Genomic DNA, 25,036 nt, shown 5'->3' with positions numbered 1-25,036 from the left:
TGTATGATTCTATATGACTTGTCACACATATCCGGGCAAGACTCTGCGTGGCCTGAAATAGGCGCACGTATATTACCGAGTCAGTTCTTCCAAGACAATCCCAGCCAGGCTCATGGTGGCCTAATAAGTGATTTTTACCTATGTTGCTTAAGTGGTACTACACTGTTTGATTTGTACCGGAAGTATGTAGTTGTGCACTCAGCATCTCGTTTGCTAGTAATATACTTCCAAGATGAATAATGGTCATGTATATTCTGCTTCTAAAAGGTTGATAAATTATTTCGTGAAGTAGTAGTATTATTTTCCCAAAAATCTGAAATGTGCTCGAGCGCGTCGGGTGTGGGGCTAGGCTCACATGGATGAACAAACAACTTGACTTAACCCGATGTGTCCTAGATAGAGATTTTGCCTCCGGTGAATGGAGGTGGTCCCCTATGCTTCCTTCCGGTTGTGGCCCATTGGGTCGTCAATCTCTGCCTCTTAGTTCTTGATTCTAGCAAAGGTTGTCGCTCGAGCAGTACACATATATTTTTTTAAAAATAATGGTTGGAACATCTAGGGTTCTCGAAGCAGATTCGGTCCCAATAATTGGAGATATGCCATATTTGCCTCACCGCTACGGCCACTTGTGCGATGTAGTCGATTTGTGGCAGCATTGCGTGAGAGGAATCCTCCAATTTAGTTAAGGTCTGGTCGGCCAACTTAGAGCCATACCTCAAATTATTCGAAGTATGAATTCTTAATTTATTAATTAGCCAAAATTACGAAGTCAACAAAAATGTTTTGATTGAAATATGCTTGTATTTGTTTTATTTGAAATAACACAATCAATATTTCCTAATTGTGCTCGTGTCTTGACAAGAAAATACCAAAACTATTTTCACCACTATTTTGACCAAACTCATATTTGAAGTTTTGATTTAGCAACAGGCCTACAAAGTTTGTTTTTGTGCAAGCCATAAATGTTTCCAAAATAAAACATTGAGAGTGCATTCGCTACCCGCATGGGTAGCTACGCACATCTGTGTTAAATGCTGATTCAAACCATATGAACCTATTTTAGCTTGTTTTCTTAGTAGAACACATATTTCTGGTGTACAAAAGTGGTTTCAAAATTTTGATATGAATATTTTTTGGTCAAAGTCAACTCAACAACGTATTTTGCATTGATTTTTTGAATACTGAGTTGACTTTGAAAAAAAAATTCAAATCAAAATTCGAAACCACTTTTGTACACTAGAATTCCAAGTTCTAATAGGAAACCAATCTAAAACGAGTTAATATGGCTTGAATATTGGTATAATGCAGGGGTGCGTAGCTACCCATGCGGGTAGCAGGCTTCATCCCATAAAACATTTATGAAACTATGGGAATCTATAAAACATTATCTCCCCAAAATTCTCAAAACTTATAGTTTTGCAAGTATTTTAAGCCCTTGTTTTAAACTTCGTTTGGAGGGCTACAAATGGGAAAACTAACAAGCTATATTATCCCATGTATTTTCTTGTACAAGTTTATTGGAAAACTACCAAGCTACATTACTAGAAATCCCTTCCAACCATGTTGACATAGCCATCCTTTAGCATAGGATCAACCATATGGCTTTCGATGATGAATTCGGATTTACTTGATTTTAAATTGTACTTTCCTTATTTCCTTAACCCTTGATAGAACCCAACTTTTCCAAAAGAAACTTTATGATCAATATCATCTCCCATTATTTCCTTGATCATACTACACATGGAAAAGCATTGAATATTTTATTACAAATGATTTTGGCCCTAAAACCCTTTTATTATCTTCTTTTCCTAAAACCCCCAAACCAATATTTTTACATAAATTATTGTTTTTACACAAAACAGTAGCTTATGAAAGTCATTTCTTAGATAAATGTTATATATTATATCATACTAATTCAAAATTACTATTTTAAATCTATTTAAAAATTCTTTTCCATGTTTTCAAATGAACTGAAATGGGACAACCCCGTTTCAGGAATATATTTGTGTCTAAAAATTATGGAAACATCACCCAAACTATAAACTGGTATTTATAACTTATTTCAGAAAAAAAAACCCACTTCGGTATGTTCAAGTTTTCACAGTTTAATCACAAGAACATTTTTTCCTCATTTTGAATAAAGGATCAAACTCTCATGTTAAATCATCCAAAAATACCCATTAAATTCCTGGAGGTTCATTGCTCCATGTCCTATCTAGTTGACATCCTTTCCTTGTCTAGACCCTCTGAACCTGGTGCAATTTTTTTTCAAATCTTGATTTTTCTGTAACCTTTCTTGTGAAGTTTTGACCTCCAAACCTCCTCTCACTCATCTCACTACGCACTCTTGTATTTCAACTCAATGACAATAGCCCTAGATCTAACTCGACATCACGTCCCCTCGTATTTCCTTTCCTTTTTGCCAAGGACTTGCTGGGACACAGCTGTAGTGACATGGCATGCTCCAGGACGCCAATACGCCATGGACTTGCCAAAAACAACGTTACGACCCTCCTTTACTTCTCTCTGTAGGTCATAGGTACATGTGGTAACAAGGATCGTCCCATATAATCTCAAGGTTCTCTCCGGTTCACCTCCGAGCGAGTTCCCCCAATACATCCAGAATCTGCCTAAGGGTAGAACCCCATGTCCGAGAAGCCGGACACACCTGGGGGGTAGCATTGGATATAAAACCATCTCAAATCACTCTCTGATCCTCGATTTCTGAGAAAACCCTAGACCGGGGTCCCGGCGGGGGATCTATACCGCCCTTATACATATATATAGGTTTCCCGCAAAGGGGTTCGCCAAAATAGCAGTGAGAAATAAATAAACAAAAAAAATGATTGGGATTAATAATTATATGGGTAATAATTATCTCTTTGATGCAAAAAAATGAAAAAACAAAAATGTGCATATTAGTCTGTGCCGACGGCCTTAGTTGCACCGTGGGTCACCGTCGGCACAGCAGTCGAGGGACCCGGCAGGCCGGCGAGGGGCCGACGGCCACCGTTGCGCCGAGGGCTACCGTCGGCACAGTGCAGACGGCGCCGTGACAGTTTAACGGCTGGGCCCGCCTGTCAGCGCATGTACCGACGGCTGTCACAGTGCCGACGGTGACCTTCGGGCGCCAGCTTCGTGTGCCGACGGTCCATTTTGCGCCGACGGTGGCCGTCGGTGTAGCCCGCAGTGTGCCGACGGTGACTGTGTGCCGACGGTCAGCTCCGTCGCCGGTCGACGAGCGCTTCTGTGCCGACGGCCCCGACATTTGGCCGTCGGCACATGGGCTGGCCGTCGGCCCACGGCGTCTCTCCCGTAGTGCCTGCTGCCCGAGCTGCCCGGCGAGCCCGAGGCCCCCAAACCCGACGACTCGCCGCCTCCGACGTTCAACGTGGCGCGACTCTTCTTCGCGGACAGTGCGGCGCCGCCTCATATCGACAGCGATGAAGACGACAGGGAGGACTGGCTGTACACCGACAACGAACCACGGTGGCGTTCAAGAGCGGGCCGACGTGAGCACCTCCAGGCCAAGGAGGCGAAGGACACCTTGGGACTCGTGGAATGGCCACCGTCGCTGTATGTGGCGCATGTGTTCTCCTCCATGACCAACCGGTGGGAGGAGAGGGCATTCGTCCGGGAAGGCGGCGCAGCGGGGACAGTGGCCGACATGTGGACAGATCCACATCATACAGAGGCAGACCTTGCAACAGTGACATGGAGCGTTAGGTTGGTAGAACTGCAGAAATCATATGGAACCAGGAGAAATGCTTCTGCAGGGTGCACACCGGCCCACTCCTTTGTATTTGTGACAGAAGCCTTCAGCTGCAAAGAGTTTTCAGGGTTCCCTCCACTAGCTGTTTTAATTTCATAGGAGAATTTCCAATTCAGATTACCGGTCCTCAGACAAACCACCGTAAATGCGTGCCCGAAGGGCATCATGTTCTTGTTCAGAACACTACAAGAAAATCATCACGTGGAGACGCTATATATGAGACGCATTTGTTTTCGTCTCTACAACAGTGGAACAGACCAACGCAAAGACGCTTGTTTAATCAACATAATTTGCTTGCTCTACCCGTCTAGTGAGATAAAAATGAATATAACCTCAGTTACGCCCAAGCTGGAACCAACCAAAATAATCTGTGTGCAGTCGCTCGCTCGAGCTAGCAAATCGACCCATCCATGGGTGCTGGCTAGCTAACAAGGAACAACAACAGCATACTTATTACTATTATATCAAGGTGGTTGTGCAGGGAGGTGGACCTCGCTGTCGAATTGCAAGCACACACACATATTCATTATGTAATTTAAACCAAAGCCAATTCATTCTGATATGACACTGAATGCACATGCACAGTACACTTCATATTCAAAATCACATTATAGAATCAGTTTTAGGTAAATCTATTTATTAGACATCCAAATCAAACACAACTCACATCAAAAAATCAAATCCCTCTACAAAAATCATCCTTGACTTCAGTCGACAATCGTAGCAGTAGACACACCAATTCTATGCCCAGCAAGTCTAACCTATTTACATACAAACATCATCAGCTTCATTTCATTCAAGGATAAATCTCTATAGCTTGTCCACTCCATGGCCATGGGCACCTTGATCCCACTTCGCAGCCAACCGTCCCGTCCATGCCTGCATTGCTGCAAGCAAGCTTGTCGATGTTCTGGCTCAATGTTTACCAGCCGAGCTGCAGAAAGTATCTCTCGCCCTCCCGCAGCTCAACAACCTCCATGCCCATAAGAAATGCAGAAACAATATGATCAACTTCCCTGCATCCAGCAGCTAGCAACACACCTTCCCTGCATCCAGCAGCTAGCAACACACCGCATGTATAAAGAGACGATCTGGATATCATCAATCATATAAATGTCCAAACACTCTAGTGATAAAAATGGTCAAACTCCCAGCCTTCAGAATTCAAGACACAGGTGTTCGGTCACGAAGCCCTAGAGTTATGCTGCAGCCAACCAGCGCAGCTCAATCCGAAAAGGCCAGCAAAAACGACGACCACAGCCTCATATAACCTACAATGGCAATAGCAGAAAATAGATCAGTGCAGCCCAGGGCCGACACCAACCAATAAGCAGGAAAGGACAAAGCAACAGTGACAACCCGCTAGCTTCGTCCAGAGGATAGCCAAAATAATAAATCCAGCCTGATCAGTGATAAACAAACTAGCTAGCTTGTGATAGACAAATAATGCAAGACCAGAAAAATCAACGCCACTTATGATTTTTCTTCAAGAAACAATAGTAGTTTTTCAGCTAATTAACAAATACAAGTTTAATTAGCAGTAGTATTAGAATTTTAGCCATGACCTTTGCCCTATATTGGACATCCAGATCGTATACTTAAAAAAAGACACTAAGGTGCATACAACAAAACTAATACATAAAAAAGAACATCAAGCAAAGTCAATGCAGAACATGAATGTTTCTGAGACGTCGAATCAAAGCATTGTAGTAACCATATATATCGTGTAGCTGTCGTGCTAGAAGAAAACCTGTTGCATAGAGGCCCCAGCTCGAGCAAGGAACATGGTGTCTTCTTGTCTTTCGGCTTCCAAGGCATGGCTACCATTTAGACCTCATCGTTATCTTCAAACAAGAACAAAACATGATGGTCGTGAGCAAATTTAACAAGAATAAATTTAAAAGAGGGTTTCGACTATACACAACAACGAATTTTACAAAAGCAACGCGTCATGTGAATTTAAGCTATATCATTGATTTCAATTGTCACTAGAAATATAATATAACTTGCACTATGAGGTTGACCCACAATTGGCATGGCATTCCTTTAGTCAGCCAAAAGAGACACGAGTTCGATTGTCGCTAAGAAGGAGAGTACTACACCTAAGTACCAGAATTCACAATGAATATTTATAATAGGCACTGTAGATACATGTATAAATTATTTGAAACACAAAATGAGGATTAAGGCATGCATCGGGCATGATGTATGGATACTAATTGAACAGCGACACAAAGGCAACAAATCTGCAACATCTTAGGAGCAGAAATCAATCTTTTGATAGCCATCAGTTGATGCATCAATAAAGTTGCAAACAGAATCCATCTATCTTTGGCAAATACTGTGTTTGTTGTATCAAACAAGAGCAACCACTCTGATCTAGTACTCAAGCTCAGCTCCAACAAGTGCAACCATCCCACGAGTAACAATGCAAAATTAGCATGAAGTCAACTAGTGTCAAACCTACTAAATGGGAAACTAGCAGCTAGAGCATCACAAATTAACAAAACTGGGTACAAACAGCATTAGGTCACAACAAACTAGCTACAGTGAAGTTATGAGAAGAATCATGATAACCTACGAACTACGCATAGATGTTAACAAGATTAGGACAGTTATATATCTGTTTAGCGAGCAATTCGAATAGCAAACCAGAACCGTAAAGATTAGTTTCTTGGCAAGGCCCCCGATGAGCCCCACCTTGATGGTGCACTGCTCGACAAGTCCTCAATTACCTCATCTTGCGCCATCTTCTCCGCTGGCAAGGGTGACAGCCCAAGCCGGTCCGCTGTACCAAATAGCAGCACGATCCATCCCATACACAAGTATGTCTCTTGTAGCTGATAGTGAACATATAAATAAAACTTCATGTTAGTCTATCTTCACTAAGAAATATACAAAATGTAGCCCAAGTGCATGTTAACCAAAATGGCTATATAGTGCAAATATTCAGTTCGAATGATTCTTATCAAGCGCGAGAAAATCAACCATGAACCAACTAACATAGACATCATAGATAGCTACTGATTCGTTTATGAAAGGTTCAAATCTATGCTGCAATCTCATCTTATGTATGCAACATTAGTTGTTTTGTATCAGTCACACGCGAGCTAAAACATGACACTTTGGAGAAACACTATATTAATGAAAGACACCACGGTAACTATGCACAACACAGACAATAATCACCAGATCAGTTGCAGCTCAGAACCGTACAACTATGCAAACATCTAATTTGACATCTGCTACCATAATAATACTAAGAATGAGGGATGTCACTATAATCTCCAAGCAAATCTTCATAGACATGGCAACGACACATATAGTAATAACGAGATAACCTGTAGCTCACAACAATACTAATATGCAAACATCTAATAGATAGCGAGGATTTCACAGCAACTTACATGATAATATTCAGAATGAGACATGTCACTATATAGAATCTCCCAGCGACACCTACTTCTTCGCGCGGGGCGGCGGAGGCGTTGGCATCGACGCCCGTCTCGCCGACGCGCCGACCACGTGGTGCACCGCCTTTGTGGACCACCGCAACGGGCTCCTCCTCTGCGAGGCCACCGAGGGCACGTGCTTCGTCTACAACCCGGCCACGCGCTGGTCGGCGACGCTTCCGCCGCCGCCGTCCCCGCGCGGAGCCCTGGGGGGTCTCCTCCGCCGCGTATCTCGTGTTCGATCCAGCCGTCTCTCTCCATCACGAGGTGTTCCTGCTCCCCGAGCTGCCCGGCGAGCCCGAGCCCCCCAAACCGGACAACATTGCAACATTGCACGTAATAACTCTCGACACATAAACAAGAGACACTATGCCAGGCCAGGCATCACAGAGGGGCATAAAAGAATGTTCATCAAGCTGAGAGGAATATTTTTTGCATGCCATTGAACAAGAACATCCATTAGGTACATGCAGTATGAGATGATGAGCTACGACACACCAGAACAAGAAAAAGGGGCCATCTTGAAGTGGCGGCGGAGGCGAGCTACCTTGTGTATGGGCTGGACATCATGGTCGACTGAGTTTGGGGTCGGACCCAACAAAGATCATCAGGCTGCGAGAAGCATCCAGCTGCAGCCTGCCATCATCTAGTCCTCCTCCTCGACATCCTTACACAAAAAAAACACAAATGATATCAGTTCTAAATGAGTTTTGGCAAGAATAAATTTGGAGTAAACTTGACCCACATGACACAAGGGAGCACTGGTCCAGCAATTATCTTTTAGTTAAAATAGACGAGATTCACTAGAACTACAACAATGGCAATAAGAACATGAATCAAATAACAATGCACTTTGAAGGTCAGCCCAAAAAAAGAATCATCACGATGCACAATACACAACTTGATGATGATGTATATATATGTAACATGCATGTAATCCAATGACCAAGACCATGCCGAGCGGCTTGGCATCCCGTCCTCTATAAGTGACAACACCTACATACACACATCAAGGGAATGAATGCCGAGAGAATATATAAGAAACTGGAAATTTCCTAATTTAAAAGGCAATACTCAGATTCTTTTTAATCATCACAATTAACCTAGTTGTTTGGTGGTAGAAGAAATACTCCTTTTTCTACATCGAATCAAGTGATTAGTGACAAAAAATAATACACTAAAGATCAATAACCAATACACTCACGCATCCCAAAATACCAAAAACTAATCTAACAAGTGTAAAAAGGAAAGTATTTCTACAATTCCTATGACCAAGCAAAACCAAATGGTGTCCCTTTCTTGAAAATTTGTAATTACATTCATACTAGAAACTAGACAAGGCGACTAAATTTTACAGCAAGAAGTAATATTTATACAATAGAAACTGTTTTCATCGATCGATAGGTAAATGAGTTAAAGACTTAGAGAAAACCTCCAACTTGAATAAAAACCATATTAATCAAACTAAGGTCGAAGTAAATGTTGACAATGTCAAACTACGTGTAGAACTAAAAAAAGTAAGATATGTACATGCAACATGTAGCTTGCTTGATTTGTGTATAGATAAAGAGGTCCCTGTGTAAAGACAATGTAAAATGGAGCAACGCTCCACACTCACCAAATGTTGCACTTCCCAAACCAAAAGCACAGCAGGATGCAATAGCTAGCTTTCCAGGACCTCAATATACACATCAGCAAACAGACATTGAACAATAGTACATTGAGAACAAAACTAGTTCCAAAGACCTCAATACATGTTTAGATCAAGCCATTAAGTTATCGGAAAACAGTAGTAGACGACCTACAGCTCATACAAAAGAGAGGCAGATCTAGCATATGCAATCAATCATGAAGCAACATGTTTGATCCAATAAGTGCACTCAGCCCACAAGTAAAAATCTAGTATGACCTATGCCAAATAGCTGCTCCACCGTGCCAAATAGCAAGCACGAGGACTGATTTGGTCATCCTTGCTATACACAAGCAAGTTTCTTATAGCTTATAGCAAACATATAAATAAAACTTCATATTAATCTGTTCTCGCTGAGAAATATAAAAAATGCAGCCCAAGTGCATGTTAGCCAAAATGGCTATATAGTCCAAATATTCAGATCTCGATGATTCCTATCAAGTGCAAGAAGAAGAACCATGAAAAAACTAACATAGATGTCACATATAGCTACTGATTCGTTCATGAAAGGTTCAAAGATGGATATCTACTACAGATCAGCTACAACAAGCTACATTGCCAACACTTGAAAAGGAGAATAGTCTATTCTTATTCCGGCAATCGAAGCTCTAAAATCAAGCAAACGGCGATCGCCAACACATCAGAGCAAGGGTATGTCGTGAAAACTGCATTGATTAAACTTGGAATAATTTTGCGGTTGCAATTCTACTTGTGCCCAAATAATTACGTTTGAGATTGTGACTAATGGTATTGCCATTATATTAACAAAGCGGATGCGCTAGTCTTAAGAATGTTGTAATCTCAGCTGTTGATGTCATGCAAGGTTTGGGATCGATAGCCCATTGTATGCTTTCTAACTTAAGATATCTTAGGTATTTATTGTCCACATTTACTTATTCGCCAATAAAATCAGGTCTTTAACAAGTAGGCTTATCTTTTACTCCTCCCTCCATCCCGAAAAGGATGTCTCAACTTTGTCTAGATCCGAGTCTACCTAAAACTCGTCTATATACATGAGTACCTAAATAAAGTTGAAACATCCTTCACGGGACAGAGGGAGTACCTTATTTCATGGTTTGATACACATTCTTCAAAAGAGTTGCAGGATAAGTATGATTCATACTATAAGAAAAGTTTTTCCCTGTTAACAAATGGTAATAGTCTGAGTGTTGGTAATTTTCGTGGGAATCCCCACCTTATGAAATACTACGTTCAAATCACTAACATATTAAATCATGAATAAATCCGCACAAAACAATTCAGTCCACGACAATAGTTGAAAGGTATCTGGATGCACCCTCGATTTCCATGATTTAAATTTGAACTTCATAAGCTCATGAAATCAATTGGACTGAAGTGCAGAAGTTGAAGAACTAGGAGAGGGCGTCCCTCGCCGTTAAGACAAATTCTTGTCAAATCTGTTTCAAGTGACATTAGAGCATCTTTCTTGCCAGGTTGTAGACAGGACATATTTGGTCTCACAGTTTTCAGTCGTTGCATGACAAGAAATGGTCATGCTTGATGAATGCAGAAAACTCTTAGCTATGGCAGCAAACCTGGAGGTATTAACATTCTATTCCCAGGAATTTCCTTGCAAGAAGTGACAATAAAGCTCTGAAATTTGAAAAAGACAAATTCTCTCTCTACTTGGTGGTGAACTGGTGATTAATTGTTCCCGTGATGGCAGCAGTTATACACAAGGTCTTACTACTACTATTGCATCTTTAATCAGGTACATGTGTCTAGTCTGCGCACAAATCATATGCAAGGGATTTGTTAATATGAATTAACAACCCAGGGAAAGATATATGATATACACCAATCTTTCTTTTTAGGTGCAACTCGCAAGTTGAGCCTGTGACTGTAAGAACATATTGTGCAAAGAGACAAGGAATGAGTAGATAAAAAAATAACAAAACAAAAGAATGTTAAACATCCCCTGGCGATCATGGTGCACACTGTGCAGATAACAACTCAAAGTAATTGCATAGTGTACATAGATATTTTAGTACAATTTTTTAACAGCAAATCAATTTGGAGGTACAAAAGGGGGACTGGCAATAGAGAGTATTGCATAGACAAACCCCACTGCAAGTCATTACATAGCTATTTTCTGCCCTTACATCAAGCGAAGATCACCAAAAAAGAAAAGAAAATAAGATCATTGGATTCTCTATATGGTTTTTCATCCAAGTCAACAACAAGTAGACTTGCTGATGCCCGTTCCCTATCAATCGATATCAATCCATCTATCAATTAAATTATTTATTGCTTTCGTTCATGCATGCCTCACTCCTGAATCCTATACCGTGGGCACGCTTCTCAGCTGTGCACATGCTACTACTAAGCTAGCAGCTTGATGTATCCTAGCTTGGAGCATACGTAACCCTACAACGACAAAGCTTCGGTACAGGGAAATTTCTAACTCGAAAATTGACGATGAAAACAAAAACAAAGCTTCAGAATTGAACAGTTTTGATGCTGAACGTACTTGGTTGCTGTTCAAACATATTTGCTAGATCTCTGAGCCTTTTTTAAAATAAAACCACGAGCAAGACAAAGATCCAAATGCACTTGATTCATATACATGTTTAATGAACAAAGTATCAATCCATGTTGAATATTTACCGAAAAGCATGATATACAATTCCTGAAGCTAACTAAGAATAGCTTGAGTGTTCTCGTTTGTCCAACACTTATCCCGGTAACATTTGGAGAGTGAAAAGCTGCAGAAAGCGCAAATTTTGGTCGTGCTTTAGTCCGCAAATAAGCATATTTGTATTCCTATAGGATGATGAACAAAAAATAAACTCCTGCATTGAATTGCAATACTTGTGCTTATCTATTGCAGAGTATGAAAAATATAAAGATTTTTTCTTCGAATGGGATGCTCGCTAAGATGCAAGACTAACGATGAATATGCTACCATCGTTTCTTACTACATGACCTCACCTAAGCTGGTACCTTCATGTCATGTAGTGTGAAAGGACCAGGGATTGTATAATTATCGTGTGGAAAAGAATCAAGAAGTAAAAGCCGGTTACTATACCAGCTTCTTATGTACTCCCTCCGGTCATTTTTAATTGACTCAAATTTAGTACAAAGTTGTTCTAAATCCGAGTCAATTAAAAGAGACTCGAGGGAGTATTTCTGATTGTGTCCAGGCAATAACTCAAAGCTACTCCTCCAAGGTTCCTTATCCACCTCAATTTGATCAAGTTATCAAACACTAGAGCTGGTCTGATTCAGATTTCATTCGCACATGTAGAAAAATTGTTGTCTATTATAACTGGAACTACAACAAATGTAGAACTATCTAGCTCGGCAGAAGCTTTACGCACACCCATAAAGCTGGAAATGCATAAAGGTAATTTTTTCCTAACAAGGAATGCTTTCAGGTCTTGACGGAAAGTAGCTTGACACGAAACTACGAGGACATATGTAAATCATGCCTAGTCTAAATTGTGAAAATCATCTCTAGTACTAGTTAGCAAAGGATATCATCAATCATATAAATGTCCAAAGAGCTCTATTGATAAAAATGGTCAAACTCCCAGCCTTCCGAATTCAACACATACATCACTAGTATAAAGTGAATATACCATTTCCAGGTCAAAAGAAAATAAAAAGACCATCTCCCGTACATAATTCAGTTGCCAACTACATAGGAGGAATGCAAAATATCTAGAAAATACTCCCTTCCAAAGCATGAACAGATTCCTTTTACCCAGTATTTTGGGAGAAAACGAATCACTTAAGGTGATGGAAGTTAATAGCAGAGGGCTTTTTTTGAGCTGGAGGGCATTGTTGTGAGCATGTAAGTTGAGTTTTAAGAAAAAGCTAGGCCACTAGAACTTTCAAGCCAGAGGTTTTAGCTAGAGGTTTTAGCTGGTACCTCCAAGCCACGTCTAACTCCACTTGCCTCTTGTTGATGCTGCTGCCTCGCATCCCCAAGAGCCAAAGCAACCTGCAAGGAACATGGTGTGATTAGAAAAACATTGCACCAAATAGTGTACAAGAAGCGAGAGATGAGCTGAACTAAAAACAAGAAACTGTCAAGTTGTCGTACATATGACCATTTGACAAAATAAATTATTTTACTTGAGTACCATCTATTCAGGTTCCATGAAAAGAGCTAGAAGCTACAGAACTTATTTAGTACAAATTAATAGATTTGATAGGAGTTAATGGATATTGGATAATCCATCATTTAATAATATAGAATGAACCTGAATAGATTACACTGCTGATACACTCATGGTGGAAAAGAGGAATCCAAAATCAGTTATTTAATAATCATCATGTAATATACTAGCAGGGTATAATCTGGAGGAACATTAACAGATAAAATGAACCTGAATGTGCAGAATATATGTATGTATGTCCAAAAGGTTTAGAATGGTAGAAGTGATTTAGATATTAGGAGGAGTCAATTTGCGACCAAGCAAGACAAGCCTACTCCCCACAAAAAGAAAAAGAACAGACAAGTAAGACTGCGTGCTAGCTTATCATCACATAGCAAAAGCTACCTACACTTGATAGTCTAGAGCGAAGAAGAGCAAAACAACAGAAATCAAGTAAAGCCATACCAAGAAAACATCTCAACTTTGCAAATTCTTAACCAAAGCCATCCGAAGATGGTACTGACCCACGGCGCGCAACGGAGTCCATCCACCGCAACACCACACACGACAGCGTAAGGTTATGCTCTCTGAGTTTGCGACAACGCCTCGACCTCCTCAGGGCACTCTGAGTTGGTATTGCTCGCAACGTAGTATGCTCTTGGAGTGAAGTCTTTGGCTTCAAAGCATGAGCAGTCCTGCATGAGAAATACAGTAGGGTCAAAATCGCCGGTTACACCTACTACTACTCGCTCACTCTACACTGGAAAATTGGCACCAAGACTTACCCATGGGTCTTGCTGTACTGGCCATCATGGGCATGCCCAGGGTCTTCCTGTGCACAAAAATAGTGCACTATGATTTGAAAATGCTAGCTCAAAAAGGCTGCAAGAAAAAGGAACATGATGTTAAACTGTCTAGAGCACCGTGCTCATTCAGCATAGGCAAGCCTCCTGTTACAGACATGGGCGTACCCACAGGGTGGGCCGGGTGGGCCGTGGCCCACCCTAAAATTCTGCAGTTTAACCTATACCTGCTACTATTCAGACTCTACAAAAGAAAACATGGCCCAATATTCCACACTAGGGACTCTGGAGCATCCAAAAATCAATCAAAATTAATTACAGTTCTGCTTTTAGCTGCGGCTTAGCTACATCTCTCGTTAGTATGATAAGAAGACATTTCGGGTCTTCTTTTCATGTTCTTATATTTCTCTTTCTCTTTTCTTATTTAACTTCCTTTTTCTTTTAAAAGCTTTTCAATTTTTTGGATTTATAGTTCATGAACTAAGGCGCATCCACTACCTAACAATTTTCATTCAAATTTGATAACTTTTTTCTCTTTGCTCTTTTGTCTTTATTTTATTGTTTGTCCTTCCATTTCTCGTCTTCTTATTCTCTGTTTTTTCAAGAGGTTTCAAACGTGATCACGGTTTCGAAAAAGTGGTATTTTATCCATTCAAATCACAAGGTTTGAGAAAATGGCATGGGTTAAAAAAAGTACGCTCATGGATTCAAAAAAATGTTCACGCGGTTCAAAATAAAATAATTCACCCTGATCCAAAAATTGTTGATCGGGTTAAATAATGTCCACGTAGTTCAAAATAATTGGCCGATTCAAAAGTTGCTCCTCGGGTTAAAAAATGTTTACGTGGTTAGAAATAGTTCGCTGGTCCAAAAAAAAGCATCGGCACGATGTGGATGTCGGGACAGTGGTCCTGAATGGTGGCTGCGATCGTGGTGTGAGGTTCCATGGCGGTCTTCATGTGGCGGCAAGCTGCAAGGCGGGTGTGCCAACTTCGCCTTTAGTTGGCAGGCTTCAATGACTTGACGTATGGTGAACTCAGCACAAAAGCACTGCACCGACCTCGTTGACAGGGATGCCGACGTCCTCGGACATGGATCCCCTTGTTGGATGCATCATTGAGGAGCTCCTTCACCTACATCAGGTATGAATTAACACACAATATTTTTGAATCGATTGCCAATTGATATTATTTATGTAGCCAATTTTTATGTAGAATGGTTAGTGCAAAAAAAATTTGGAGTGTGCCCACCCTCAAGTTTTTTCCTGGGTCCGCCACTGGTTACAGAGAATAGAAGGTTGTGATGGCAAGCAAACTACACTGCACCCTGACTTCCCTCAAAACAAATTCAGTCCCTAAATGAACCGAACCAGGAAGTCATCAAACACAATAATATATTGGAAAAAAATATATGTTCCTTTGTTAGGCATGAATTCTCTATACATGCTTGATACAGAGACAACAAATACCTAGCGGCTTAAATTATCATTGGTCTACGTCACATTGATCAACCAGGTACGAGATCACTCAAGTTCAGCACATCTTACATTATGCACAAGGCAATTTAGAGTTACTATACACATTTTTGGAAAATACTTGCTGATTTGAAATGCCACTTATACCGTACATATCCAATTATATTCTGACAAATGCAATACATTAGTTAATATGTTTTCGAGCTTTAGAGAAGATCAAAAATGAACTCTTTGCAAACAATAACTTGCAGCACTTGTTCAACGAACTCGCGTCCACCGTTATGGTACCGACGGCTAGCTTCATCACCTTCAATGAGTGTGGGTATGTAACGGCTCTTGGCGTACTCGAAGACGTCGGACTGATCTTGGGACCATTTTCCACTCGATCATGCTTCCTGTGTTAGAGTTCGGGGTGTTGGGAACTGAGGACAGCTCTTCCATCTCCCGCCCCAGAGGAAGGTCCGGCACGAACTTTTCACCATGCTTGTCACGGATAGCATTGGCAACCTCTGTTTTCAGCATCAAAAGGGGAAAAGGACAAGAAAGGAAATCGTGATGGCCAGACTTGCATGCTAGCAGGTTCCGCCTACCCAGTACTAGTACTGCTCTTGCATTCTCACCGTGGAGCACGACAGATGGGCAGCTAGCCGGATGATTCAATCGTGGGAATCTAACTAGGCTGTAACACGTACAGAAGAGGAGGCAGGGGTGGGGAGGGAAGAAAATACCTTTTGCAGTTGCAGGGCTGGTCGACGTCTCCCTTGAGCTAGCTCAAGACCGGAGTGGACTGGGCAGCCTGCGCGCGCGTCCCCCTCCAATTGGGTCGGTGTTCCGAATTAAGTCCGGACCAAATTAAGGGAAGGGGATGAGCCCCGGCGTGAGCAAATCGGCAGTTGAAGACGAAGGGCATAGGATGAGGGAGGAGGGGGAGGGGCTGACCGAGGTGCGTCGACGCTGGAACTGGAAGGCCTCCATGCCGGCGACCTTTTACCCGGGTGATCGATCGATCAGCTGGAGCGGCGCTTGATGCCGCGGACGAGCATAATATGACCGTGGCCAGGGATACGGCCGTGTGCGGGGAGGGACTCGAGTGGGTGGGTGCCGCCGTGCCGGCGAGCGGGGATGCAGGGGCCGGCGACGCGGGCGATGGAGGAAGAAAGTAAGTAAATAGTGCTCATCAAAGATTGATTGCCGCGCGTTTAGCGAGGCGACGGAGAAAATTGGAGACTTTATTATTAACTGCCCCCGCTGCATGTGTTAATCGAAATAAAAAAAAAGACTACTCCCTCCGGCCTCTCACAACTAGATCGCGTTTTAAGTTTAGTTATTAAAGTCAACAAAATTTGAGTCAAACTCCCTCCATCCATGGGTAATTATACCTTTAGCTTCGAGTCAAACTCTTTTAAATTCAACTTTACTTTATACGTAAAGCGGCGTAGCAACATTTACGTCACTTAAGATTTGTTTAGATGCAACAAGGTGAGGAATGAACAGGGCGCGTAATGTTGGCTTAGGGCATCTCTAATGGCCAGACGCATTTCGAACGTCTAAAATGGCCGCGGGCACGTCCGTTTGCGTCGGTCAAAATGGTCAAAATCGACCGCGCGTCTGTTTGCGCTGGGTGCCCCCAGCTGCACGGCGCAATTTTTTTGGGTTATGCATTCTTTCAAACATAAACATAATTTACATATTGGATAAAGGAAAATAAAAATATATAAATACTAAAAGGCACATGTACCGCCTGCTACCCTAGCCTACTCCTCGTCGTCGTCATCGAGCACGACGAATTCCGGTATTCTACCACGGCCAGTTGGCAATCGGCGGAACATACAACAGTGCCGCCGGTGGTGAAAGTCGAGGAGCCCACGGGTTGAACGGCGGAGGTGGAGTCGTCGGCGGGTGTTGTAGGGCATCGTCCTCCGTGAGGCCTGGCGGCATAATGTCCTCCGTGAGGCCTGGTGGCATAATGTCCTCCGTGAGGCTTGGCGGCATGATGTCGGTCGACCTGCGACACGAGGACACTGAGCTTCGCGATCTCCTCGTCAGTCATTGTCGGCGCAGACGCGGAAGCGTAGACCGCCGAAGCGACGGTCGCAGAAGCGATGCGCTCGATACATGCCTCTAGGTCGCTGTCAGGCGGGCCCATAAAAAAGCGAGTGGTCACGCTGCACCACGGCCGTGCAGCATCTGCTGTCGGGGTGGGCAAGCAGCAGCAGCAGCTGCCGGCCGGCGTTCACACGGTCGAAAAGTCGGCGTCTTCCACGGCCTCTAGCTGCCGCCGACCACATCGGCTGGCTGCTGCTCCTCCTGCCGGCCACCTCTAGTTGAGCACCACCCCTGACTCCCTCTCTCTTTTACTACATGTTGATTACTCATGCTATGAAGGTGGACTGTGCTGAAACGGGGCTCCAGATTAAACTGTTGGTTGGTTGGTTGGTTTGGAGCAACGATCTCGATTCAGATCTCTTTGTGTTATTAGGTCTCGTGAATCTCTCTTTTGCTTCAAGTAGTACGTACATACATGATATTGGCATACAGGCATTAATTTTTGGTTGCTGGATATGTGGGTTTTAGCTAGGATTTGTTAGGCGGAGTTGAATTGTGCATGTTCCAAGTGCACAATTAGTGGTGTTATTGTTGTATAGGATGACGAGGAGGAGGAGTAAATGGTGTGATATTCTTCTTTTTTAATCTGTGGACTCAGAGCAATTCCAATAGTGCAATGGTTGGCTTATAAGACCAGCTATAGTCAGCTTATAGCTAACTTGTACAATAGTTGGTTTTAAGGATTGATAACTTTATGTGTAAAAGGCCCACCACACATACTCACAAAGTCTTTCAGGAAAGACGCGTAAGAGCGAGCCCATCTCTCTTCTCTCTCCACTTCTCTCTTATCCACCTAAGCAAAACAACACTATTTTAATTCTTATAGCCTGCTGAGTCAGCCTTATTGTACTTGCTCTCAGCGGAGCGCACGCAGGTAGGAGTATCGTCGGCCTTCCTTTAATTATTCGTCGTTGACCAGCCGAGAGTCTCTGTCTATGTGTAGCATCCGTATTTAATTCGGTTCGGTTTTACTTCCATCCGACGTGGAGTGTGGAGCAAATTAAGACGCGGGCGGGCGGTTAATGCGCGCGCGCGACGGTTTTTTTTTTTCTTTTTTCTTTTTCTTTTTGCCCCGGCTTGGCTTGGAGCTGCCAATTGAATCGGAATTCAGAGTTTTGGTTTTATTAGGGCCTTCATCGGCAAGTCTTCCTTCCGGTCAGGCCTCCCGGGCTTTAAAACTAAATGGGCCTTCACTGCAACAAGTCCTTGACTCTCTTTCCTACTTGTTACTTGTTACAGCCGGTCTCAACCTCATCTGTACCTACGCGCCAAGATTGATAGAGCCCGGCGGCGGCGGCGGCGGTTGCTGCAGGCCTGCAGCACCGCCAGCATCCGATGGATCTCCCCCACGAGCTGCTCGCCGGCATCCTCCGCCGTGTGGTCCCGCTGCGCCACCTCGCCGAGTGCAGGCGCGTCTGCGGCCGCCGGGCGCGCCACCATCGACGGCCGCAGGCTGGTCCTCCCGCACCTCCTGCCGGGCGCGCCGCGCGGGGCCTTCATCAACTTCACGGCCGACGGCTGGAGCGACACCTACTTCTTCGCGCGCGGCGGCGGAAGCGGTGGCGTCGACGCCCGTCTCGCCGACGCGCCGACCACGTGGTGCACCGCCTTCGTGGACCACCGCAACGGCCTCCTCCTCTGCGAGGCCACCGAGGGTGCGCGCTTCGTCTACAACCCGGCCACGCGCCGATCGGCAACGCTGCCACCGCCGCCGCATGCGGAGCCCTGGGGCGTCTCGTCCGCCGCGTACCTCGTGTTCGATCCGGCCGTCTCTCTCCACCACGAGGTGTTCCTGCTCCCCGAGCTGCCCGGCGAGCCCGAGCCCCCTAAACCGGACGACCCGCCGCCTCCGACGTTCAACGTGGGGCGTCTCTTCTTCGCGGACAGTGCGGCGCCGCCTCATATCGACAGCGACGAAGACGACGGGGAGGACTGGCTGTACACCGACGACGAACCCCGGTGGCGTTCAAGAGCGGGCCGACGTGAGCACCTCCAGGCCAAGGAGGCGAAGGACACCTTGGGACTCATGGAATGGCCACCGTCGCTGTATGTGGCGCAAGTGTTCTCCTCCATGACCAACCGGTGGGAGGAGATGGCGTTCGTCCGGGAAGGCAGCGCCGCGGGGACCGTGGCCGGCATGTGGTCGGATCCACCGTCACCCAACTACGGATGTGTGGTGCCTCAGTGCGGGCCGCGCCGCCGTCACGCCGTTTACTGGCGGCGATCTCTGTATGTACATTGCCGCGGCGGTTTCATCATCAGGTAGCTCTGAACCAATCATCATCGCAACATCACATTGCTGGCCAATATATATACTGACAATTTGGTTCCGAAACCAAAACATGATCTGACGATTTTCTTGCTAAATAAAAGACTGAATTGATCTTCCGCTGCAGGCTGTCGCTGCTGACTGGAAAGTATGCGGTCATCAAGACCCCGGAAGTTGCCAAACTCGCCGGGCATAGGTGGGCTACACCGTACCTGAGCAAGTCTCGGAAAGGGGTTTACTACACGGCTGTTGCCGATGTAAATCTCTGGATATGGGTGTTGAATGAAGAATCGACGATGGTGCCGCCAAGGTGGGAGATGGTGCATCGTGCGGATCTCAGGCCCTCCCTCAGGCAACTGTCGTACGAGTCCAATCAAGAGAAGAACAAGTCTTGGATCCTGGACGATCCCCTGAGAAGGGAGTCAATGGAGCAGGCATTCCGCGAATGGGACTCCGACGACGATGATGATGATGACGGTGGCGCCAATGTTGCGGAACAAGCCGGCAACAACGCCTTAAACCAGTACATGGGTTGGTTGGATGTCTTAGGGTACCATCCTCACAAGGAGATTGTCTTCTTCGGTTACCAGCACAAGCATTGCGCGTTTGCCTATTACCTGCGCACCTCCAAGCTTGAGTATCTTGGTCGTCCTGAGCCGATATCAGACGATCACTGTTTTCCTGCTTACGTGCAAGAGTCTTTTGTGTATACCCCGTGCAGGATCGACATGCTTTCTGATCGGAATGGTACTTCCGTTGATCTGAGTAACTGGGTTTAATATGCCAGCCTATGAAACATATGTGGGATATCAGTCATATGCTCTTCCTCCGTCCCTGGCAGCCTGGTGTGGTTCCTCCTGTAAAGACTGCATTCCTATTGTTTAATTACGATTTTGTTTTCAGAAGCCACTTGTTATCCATCAACTGAACATGTGTCCCATACAATGCATGTGTACACAAGAGGAAATTTGACAGGGCATCTGTGATTTGTGATTCAAAAGTTGGTTTGCTGATCCTGCTAAATTATATGAAAACAATGGCTGTATCATAAACTTTGCTCTTACATAAATGAACTCTGAAACTTTTACTTCTCTAAATTTATGCTAGCAATTTGCAATGTTGTAATAGCAATGTGAACCAGTGCTTTTGCATATACATCTACACCCTGAAACTACTTTGGATGACAAATTTACACTGCTACACACTTTCTACATATTAGAATACGGAGAAACGAAGGGGACATCACATAATCACATCATACAGAGGCAGACCTTGCAACAGTGACATGGAGCGTTAGGTTGGTAGAACTGCAGAAATCATATGGAACCAGGAGAAATGCTTCTGCAGGGTGCACACCGGCCCACTCCTTTGTATTTGTGACAGAAGCCTTCAGCTGCAAAGAGTTTTCAGGGTTCCCTCCACTAGCTGTTTTAATTTCATAGGAGAATTTCCAATTCAGATTACCGGTCCTCAGACAAACCACCGTAAATGCGTGCCCTAAGGGCATCATGTTCTTGTTCAGAAGCAGGAATAGGTGATCGTCCTCTCCAAGAAGAACTAGAAAAGGCAGGGACACCTCCAGATTCACTTCAAAGGGCTGGCCATAGACGAAATGCAAGCAATCAGCACTATGGTCGACAAGGAAGTGACCTGACCAACATCCAGTGAAGCCTCTATATCCACAACCAGGAATAGGGCATGTCGAAGGGGCAAAGAGGCAGGCTTCTTCGTGGGTGCTTCTCTGCGCATAGCTAACCAGGTTGCAGCAGCCCCACTTGGCATATGCACAGGAGGACTTGATGGACTCGACGATCTTCTCCAGCGCAATGTTTCGCGCAAAGATAGCATCGTGAGAACAAACGTGGCACTTGTTGCTGAGCCTGGACCAGCAGGAAAAGCATGCTACGTGGCCATTTTGGCACTGTGAAATACACAAAACAAGCTGTGATCATGTAAGGGTAATCTAAAATTTTGCTTATGAAAAAAGAACTTCTCTAAAGTGTGGTCTTTCAAAGGACCAGTAGTTATGCCAGCTGAGACGCCAGTTCTGCCTTTGCAGCTTAATTCACACCTTAAGACACACCAAAACATTATGTCGATCACATGGCTTTTTCTTGACTCGAGCCTATGTGCTCAGAAAAGCAAATACAAATGATACAGTTTTACGAGTTTTGACTCTTCATTAGTGGTTTTTCAGTTAAAAAATGTAGAGACCTTCAGAACATAACGAGGCGACTGCCATAGAGAAAGAGGTTGAGCGGCACCCCGTGAAAGGTATAAACTTGTAGGAGAAACAGTGGAATACATGACAATCGGTGTGCTCTATGTTTCACTCTTCTTTCTTATTTGATGATGATAATAATCGCCACGCTATATAGTTTTGCTAGAACCTAAAATACAGCAAATGATCAGAGTTAAACGAAAAGAGCAACTAATCAAAAGTAAATATCTAACATGGGAACTGATTATCAGAATCCCTAAAGTAACGGTGCTGGCATATGCAGGGATAGAATGAAGTATCAGAAAGGTACGGCCAGAGCTAGATCAGTTTGGCCGCAATAATGAGCATTTTCGCTGAAATATGCATTTCTACACAACTGTTTGTCCACTCGGAGTTATACAAAGCAGCAGAACTAATTGTGCATGCCTCTGCGAGTCTGCAGCTTGCTTCACGCCTTAAACATAGCGCGAAAATTGCATTGATCACATGGCTTTATCTTTGTGGACTCGACTGTATTTGTTCAGAAAAGTGAATCTTCTACGTGTGTTTAGAACCATCCATGGAATAGCTTTGTTCACGGTTTGCTCCATGATGGTTTTAGTATCATAGGGGTCTTTCAAGAGTTGTAATGCGTGTGCTTATAAGCTGCAGGGTATGATATTTGTCTCACCTTCTTGCTTGAGAATGGCCATGTTATACAGAAGGAAGTTAGCAATGGGCCATGTTATACTGCAGGAAGTTATAGAAGGAAATAAACCAGACTGACTAATCGAAAGAAGAATGTCTACAATGGGAACTGGTTATCTTTAATCCCTAAATTGGTGCTGCTTCTCTGTGGCCTATGTGCACATGATAGAATGAATGTCAGAAAGCTACCGTGAGTGTCAGATCAGTTGGTGTGGAATTTCAGTCAGATATGCATTTTTAGATACTGGAAAGCGAAGCAGTAGAACTACTAACTGTGGACGCATATGGAGGTTGCACATTCTGAATTCCAATTCAATTGGCAGAGCTGAGCAAATTAGGCAACCTGGTAGAGGGGAGGGCAGAGGGGCTCGAAGCAGATGGAGCAGTCGAGCAAGTCCGGGTCGATCCGCATGCTGACCCCCGCGTCGCCGTCCCCGCCGACCCTCCGCACCTCCCGACCGCCCCCGCCGTCCCCCTTGACCGCCCGCTCCCCGCCCACGCCATCCAATTTCCGGGCCTTGGAGGGTGGTCCTCCACCGACCGCGTCGTCGTCAGGGCCGCCGACGCCGTCACGCTTCCTCTTGTCGCCGCCCCCGGCGTCGGTGGTGTCTGCTGCGGGGGCGGGAGGATGGTCTTCGTCAGCAGCGTCGGCGAAGGAGAACTTGGCCATGGATTTCACCAGGGAATGGAGCAACTGCTGGCTTGGCTTCACCAGCGTGGGGAATGCACGATGAAGAAGATGGTTGCGGGCTGTAGTTTTTTAATGAAAGGTAAAAATACAGAAAATAAATTTGATTTCGTCCTATTCGTTGGAAAATTCACATTATTAGATTTAATCCTGCAACACGATTTTTTGAGGGTAACAGTGAGCTTTATCGTTATTAAAGTCAAACATCGTTCTTACAATCTTGGACGAGTAGGGTAGCCACCCAGGCCGGCCCAGCCTCATCTAAAGGCATCTCCAACTGGGAGCGTCCGTTTGGGTCCGTCCATGTCGAAAATGCATCTGGTACACCCTCGAGCGGGACGACGCATAGTGAATGGACCATCCGCGGGGACGCAAATATGACCCAGTTTGCGTCTCTGCGGACGCTGCGCTGACGCTGCGGTCGTCCGCACGGGCCCGCCTGGCAGGGGCACAAATGCTTCGTCTTCTGCCGCATAACTTACGGGTGGCGCGCTGCACCTTTTCAGGGCCGCGTTAATGGCGCGCCTCGGCTTCCGCGAGCGTGCGCTGCTGGGCGGCGTCGCAGTGGCAGGACATTGAAGGTGAGATGGCGTCCGAGCCTCTTAAAGGAACGCTGCCGGCGCCCATTTTCCCGACCACACCATTGCCAAAGCCCACCCTATCCACCCGACCGACGCCATGGGGAAGAAATGCTGACCGTTCCGCAAGATCAAGAACGACCACGAGGCTAGCGGCTCGCGGTCCGGCAAGAAGCCACGGGTCGGGCAGTACGTCCGCATCGAGTTCGCGCGTCGCCTTTCGGACGAAAACCGGGCGGTGCCATGGCCGGACGCAAACCTGCCTGGAGGAGGCCGGTACCTCAACTCCAGGCGCGTGCCGATCCCCCCGTGCCGCGCGAGGGCCGAGAGCACCGGGACGAGGTGCGCCGCCGCCGAGCGATCTTGCCGGCCGATCTCCGAGAAGATCCGACGTACGCGCTCAACTCCTGCAACTGGATCTCGTTCGGGACGTGGGAGTTCGACGCGCGCCGCCGCGCTGGCTCCCTCGGCGACCTCGACTACTTCGACCGCGAGATCACTGCGGAAGAAGAGGAGAACGACGACGAGGACGCGGACGAGCAGGCGGAGCGCGCAGACTACGACCACGACGACGGTGGGCCGGCGTGGGATCCGGAGACCCAGCCGCTGGACATTACGGGACGGCTCTCCGTAGTGTGCCATTAGATGGAGAGTGAATCGAGGATGCCGCGCATTTAGCGAGGCGACGGGAAAAATTGGAGACCCCCGCTGCATGTACGTGTTTATCAAGGGACGACTCTCTAACTTTCTCCTTGTGTTTTGCGCATGCACACGCACGCACGCGTAAGATTAATAAAAGTCGGAGAAGTCCAAAAGCTAGCACTGATCACATCCGTGCTCTCACAAGGAGATCGCGTTTGATCTCAAAAAAAAAAAAAACTAGATCGCGTTTTAAGTTTAGTTATTAAAGTCAACAAAATTTTAGTCAAACTCCCTCTATCCATGGGTAATTATACCTTTAGCTTCGAGTCAAACTCTTTTAAATTCAACTTTACTTTATACGTAAAGCGGCGTAGCAACATTTACGTCACTTAAGATTTGTTTAGACGCAACAAGGTGAGGAATGAACAGGGCGCGTAATGTTGGCTTAGGGCATCTCTAATGGCTAGACGCATTTCGAACGTCTAAAATGGCCGCGGGCGCGTCCGTTTGCGTCGGTCAAAATGATCAAA

At 45.0% G+C, this 25,036-nt stretch overlaps 2 protein-coding genes and 1 long non-coding RNA gene across 5 annotated transcripts; 1 reads left to right on the top strand and 2 right to left on the bottom strand.

Annotated features, from left to right (window-relative positions):
* Nucleotides 1–5,346: 5,346 nt before the first annotated feature.
* Nucleotides 5,347–16,425, bottom strand: LOC127321817 (uncharacterized). 3 transcript variants are annotated; one of them, XR_011744238.1, is made up of 6 exons: nucleotides 16,044–16,425; nucleotides 13,824–13,870; nucleotides 13,504–13,733; nucleotides 12,810–12,881; nucleotides 6,508–6,612; nucleotides 5,347–5,616 (listed from the first exon to the last, which is right to left on the bottom strand). It is a non-coding gene; the product is annotated as an uncharacterized lncRNA (long non-coding RNA). The 3 variants fall into 3 exon arrangements; XR_011744239.1 differs by lacking the exons at nucleotides 5,347–5,616; nucleotides 6,508–6,612 and adding an exon at nucleotides 11,476–11,640 and having other exon boundaries at nucleotides 16,044–16,411; XR_011744240.1 differs by lacking the exons at nucleotides 5,347–5,616; nucleotides 6,508–6,612 and adding an exon at nucleotides 12,053–12,118 and having other exon boundaries at nucleotides 16,044–16,411.
* A 992-nt stretch (nucleotides 16,426–17,417) lies between these two features.
* LOC127321829 (uncharacterized) lies at nucleotides 17,418–20,670 on the top strand. The gene is made up of 3 exons (XM_051350798.2): nucleotides 17,418–17,563; nucleotides 18,661–19,683; nucleotides 19,818–20,670. Exons 1-3 carry the CDS (start codon nucleotides 17,418–17,420, stop codon nucleotides 20,467–20,469), a joined length of 1,821 nt encoding a protein of 606 aa, XP_051206758.2. The 3' UTR covers nucleotides 20,470–20,670.
* A 94-nt stretch (nucleotides 20,671–20,764) lies between these two features.
* Nucleotides 20,765–23,337, bottom strand: LOC127321811 (putative E3 ubiquitin-protein ligase SINA-like 9). Its single transcript, XM_051350786.2, has 2 exons — nucleotides 22,942–23,337; nucleotides 20,765–21,611 (listed from the first exon to the last, which is right to left on the bottom strand). Exons 1-2 carry the CDS (start codon nucleotides 23,266–23,268, stop codon nucleotides 20,946–20,948), a joined length of 993 nt encoding a protein of 330 aa, XP_051206746.1. The 5' UTR covers nucleotides 23,269–23,337; the 3' UTR covers nucleotides 20,765–20,945.
* Nucleotides 23,338–25,036: the final 1,699 nt, after the last annotated feature.

This window comes from Lolium perenne, chromosome 4, assembly GCF_019359855.2.
Source record: "Lolium perenne isolate Kyuss_39 chromosome 4, Kyuss_2.0, whole genome shotgun sequence".
NCBI classification, from domain to species: domain Eukaryota; kingdom Viridiplantae; phylum Streptophyta; class Magnoliopsida; order Poales; family Poaceae; genus Lolium; species Lolium perenne.
Note: the sequence above shows the minus strand (reverse complement) of the source record. Positions and strands in the feature narration are given on the sequence as shown.

Bases quoted from the DNA above. Each gene is read 5' to 3' on its own strand.
- LOC127321829 (XM_051350798.2), top strand. From the start codon at position 17,418: ATGCGCTCGATACATGCCTCTAGGTCGCTGTCAGGCGGGCCCATAAAA. The intron at 17,564-18,660 runs GTCGGCGTCTTC...TACTTGTTACAG, and splicing joins GGCGTTCACACGGTCGAAAA to CCGGTCTCAACCTCATCTGT. The intron at 19,684-19,817 runs GTAGCTCTGAAC...CTTCCGCTGCAG, and splicing joins CGCGGCGGTTTCATCATCAG to GCTGTCGCTGCTGACTGGAA.
- LOC127321811 (XM_051350786.2), bottom strand. From the start codon at position 23,268: ATGGCCAAGTTCTCCTTCGCCGACGCTGCTGACGAAGACCATCCTCCC. The intron at 21,612-22,941 runs GTTGCCTAATTT...TGTATTTCACAG, and splicing joins TCTGCCCTCCCCTCTACCAG to TGCCAAAATGGCCACGTAGC.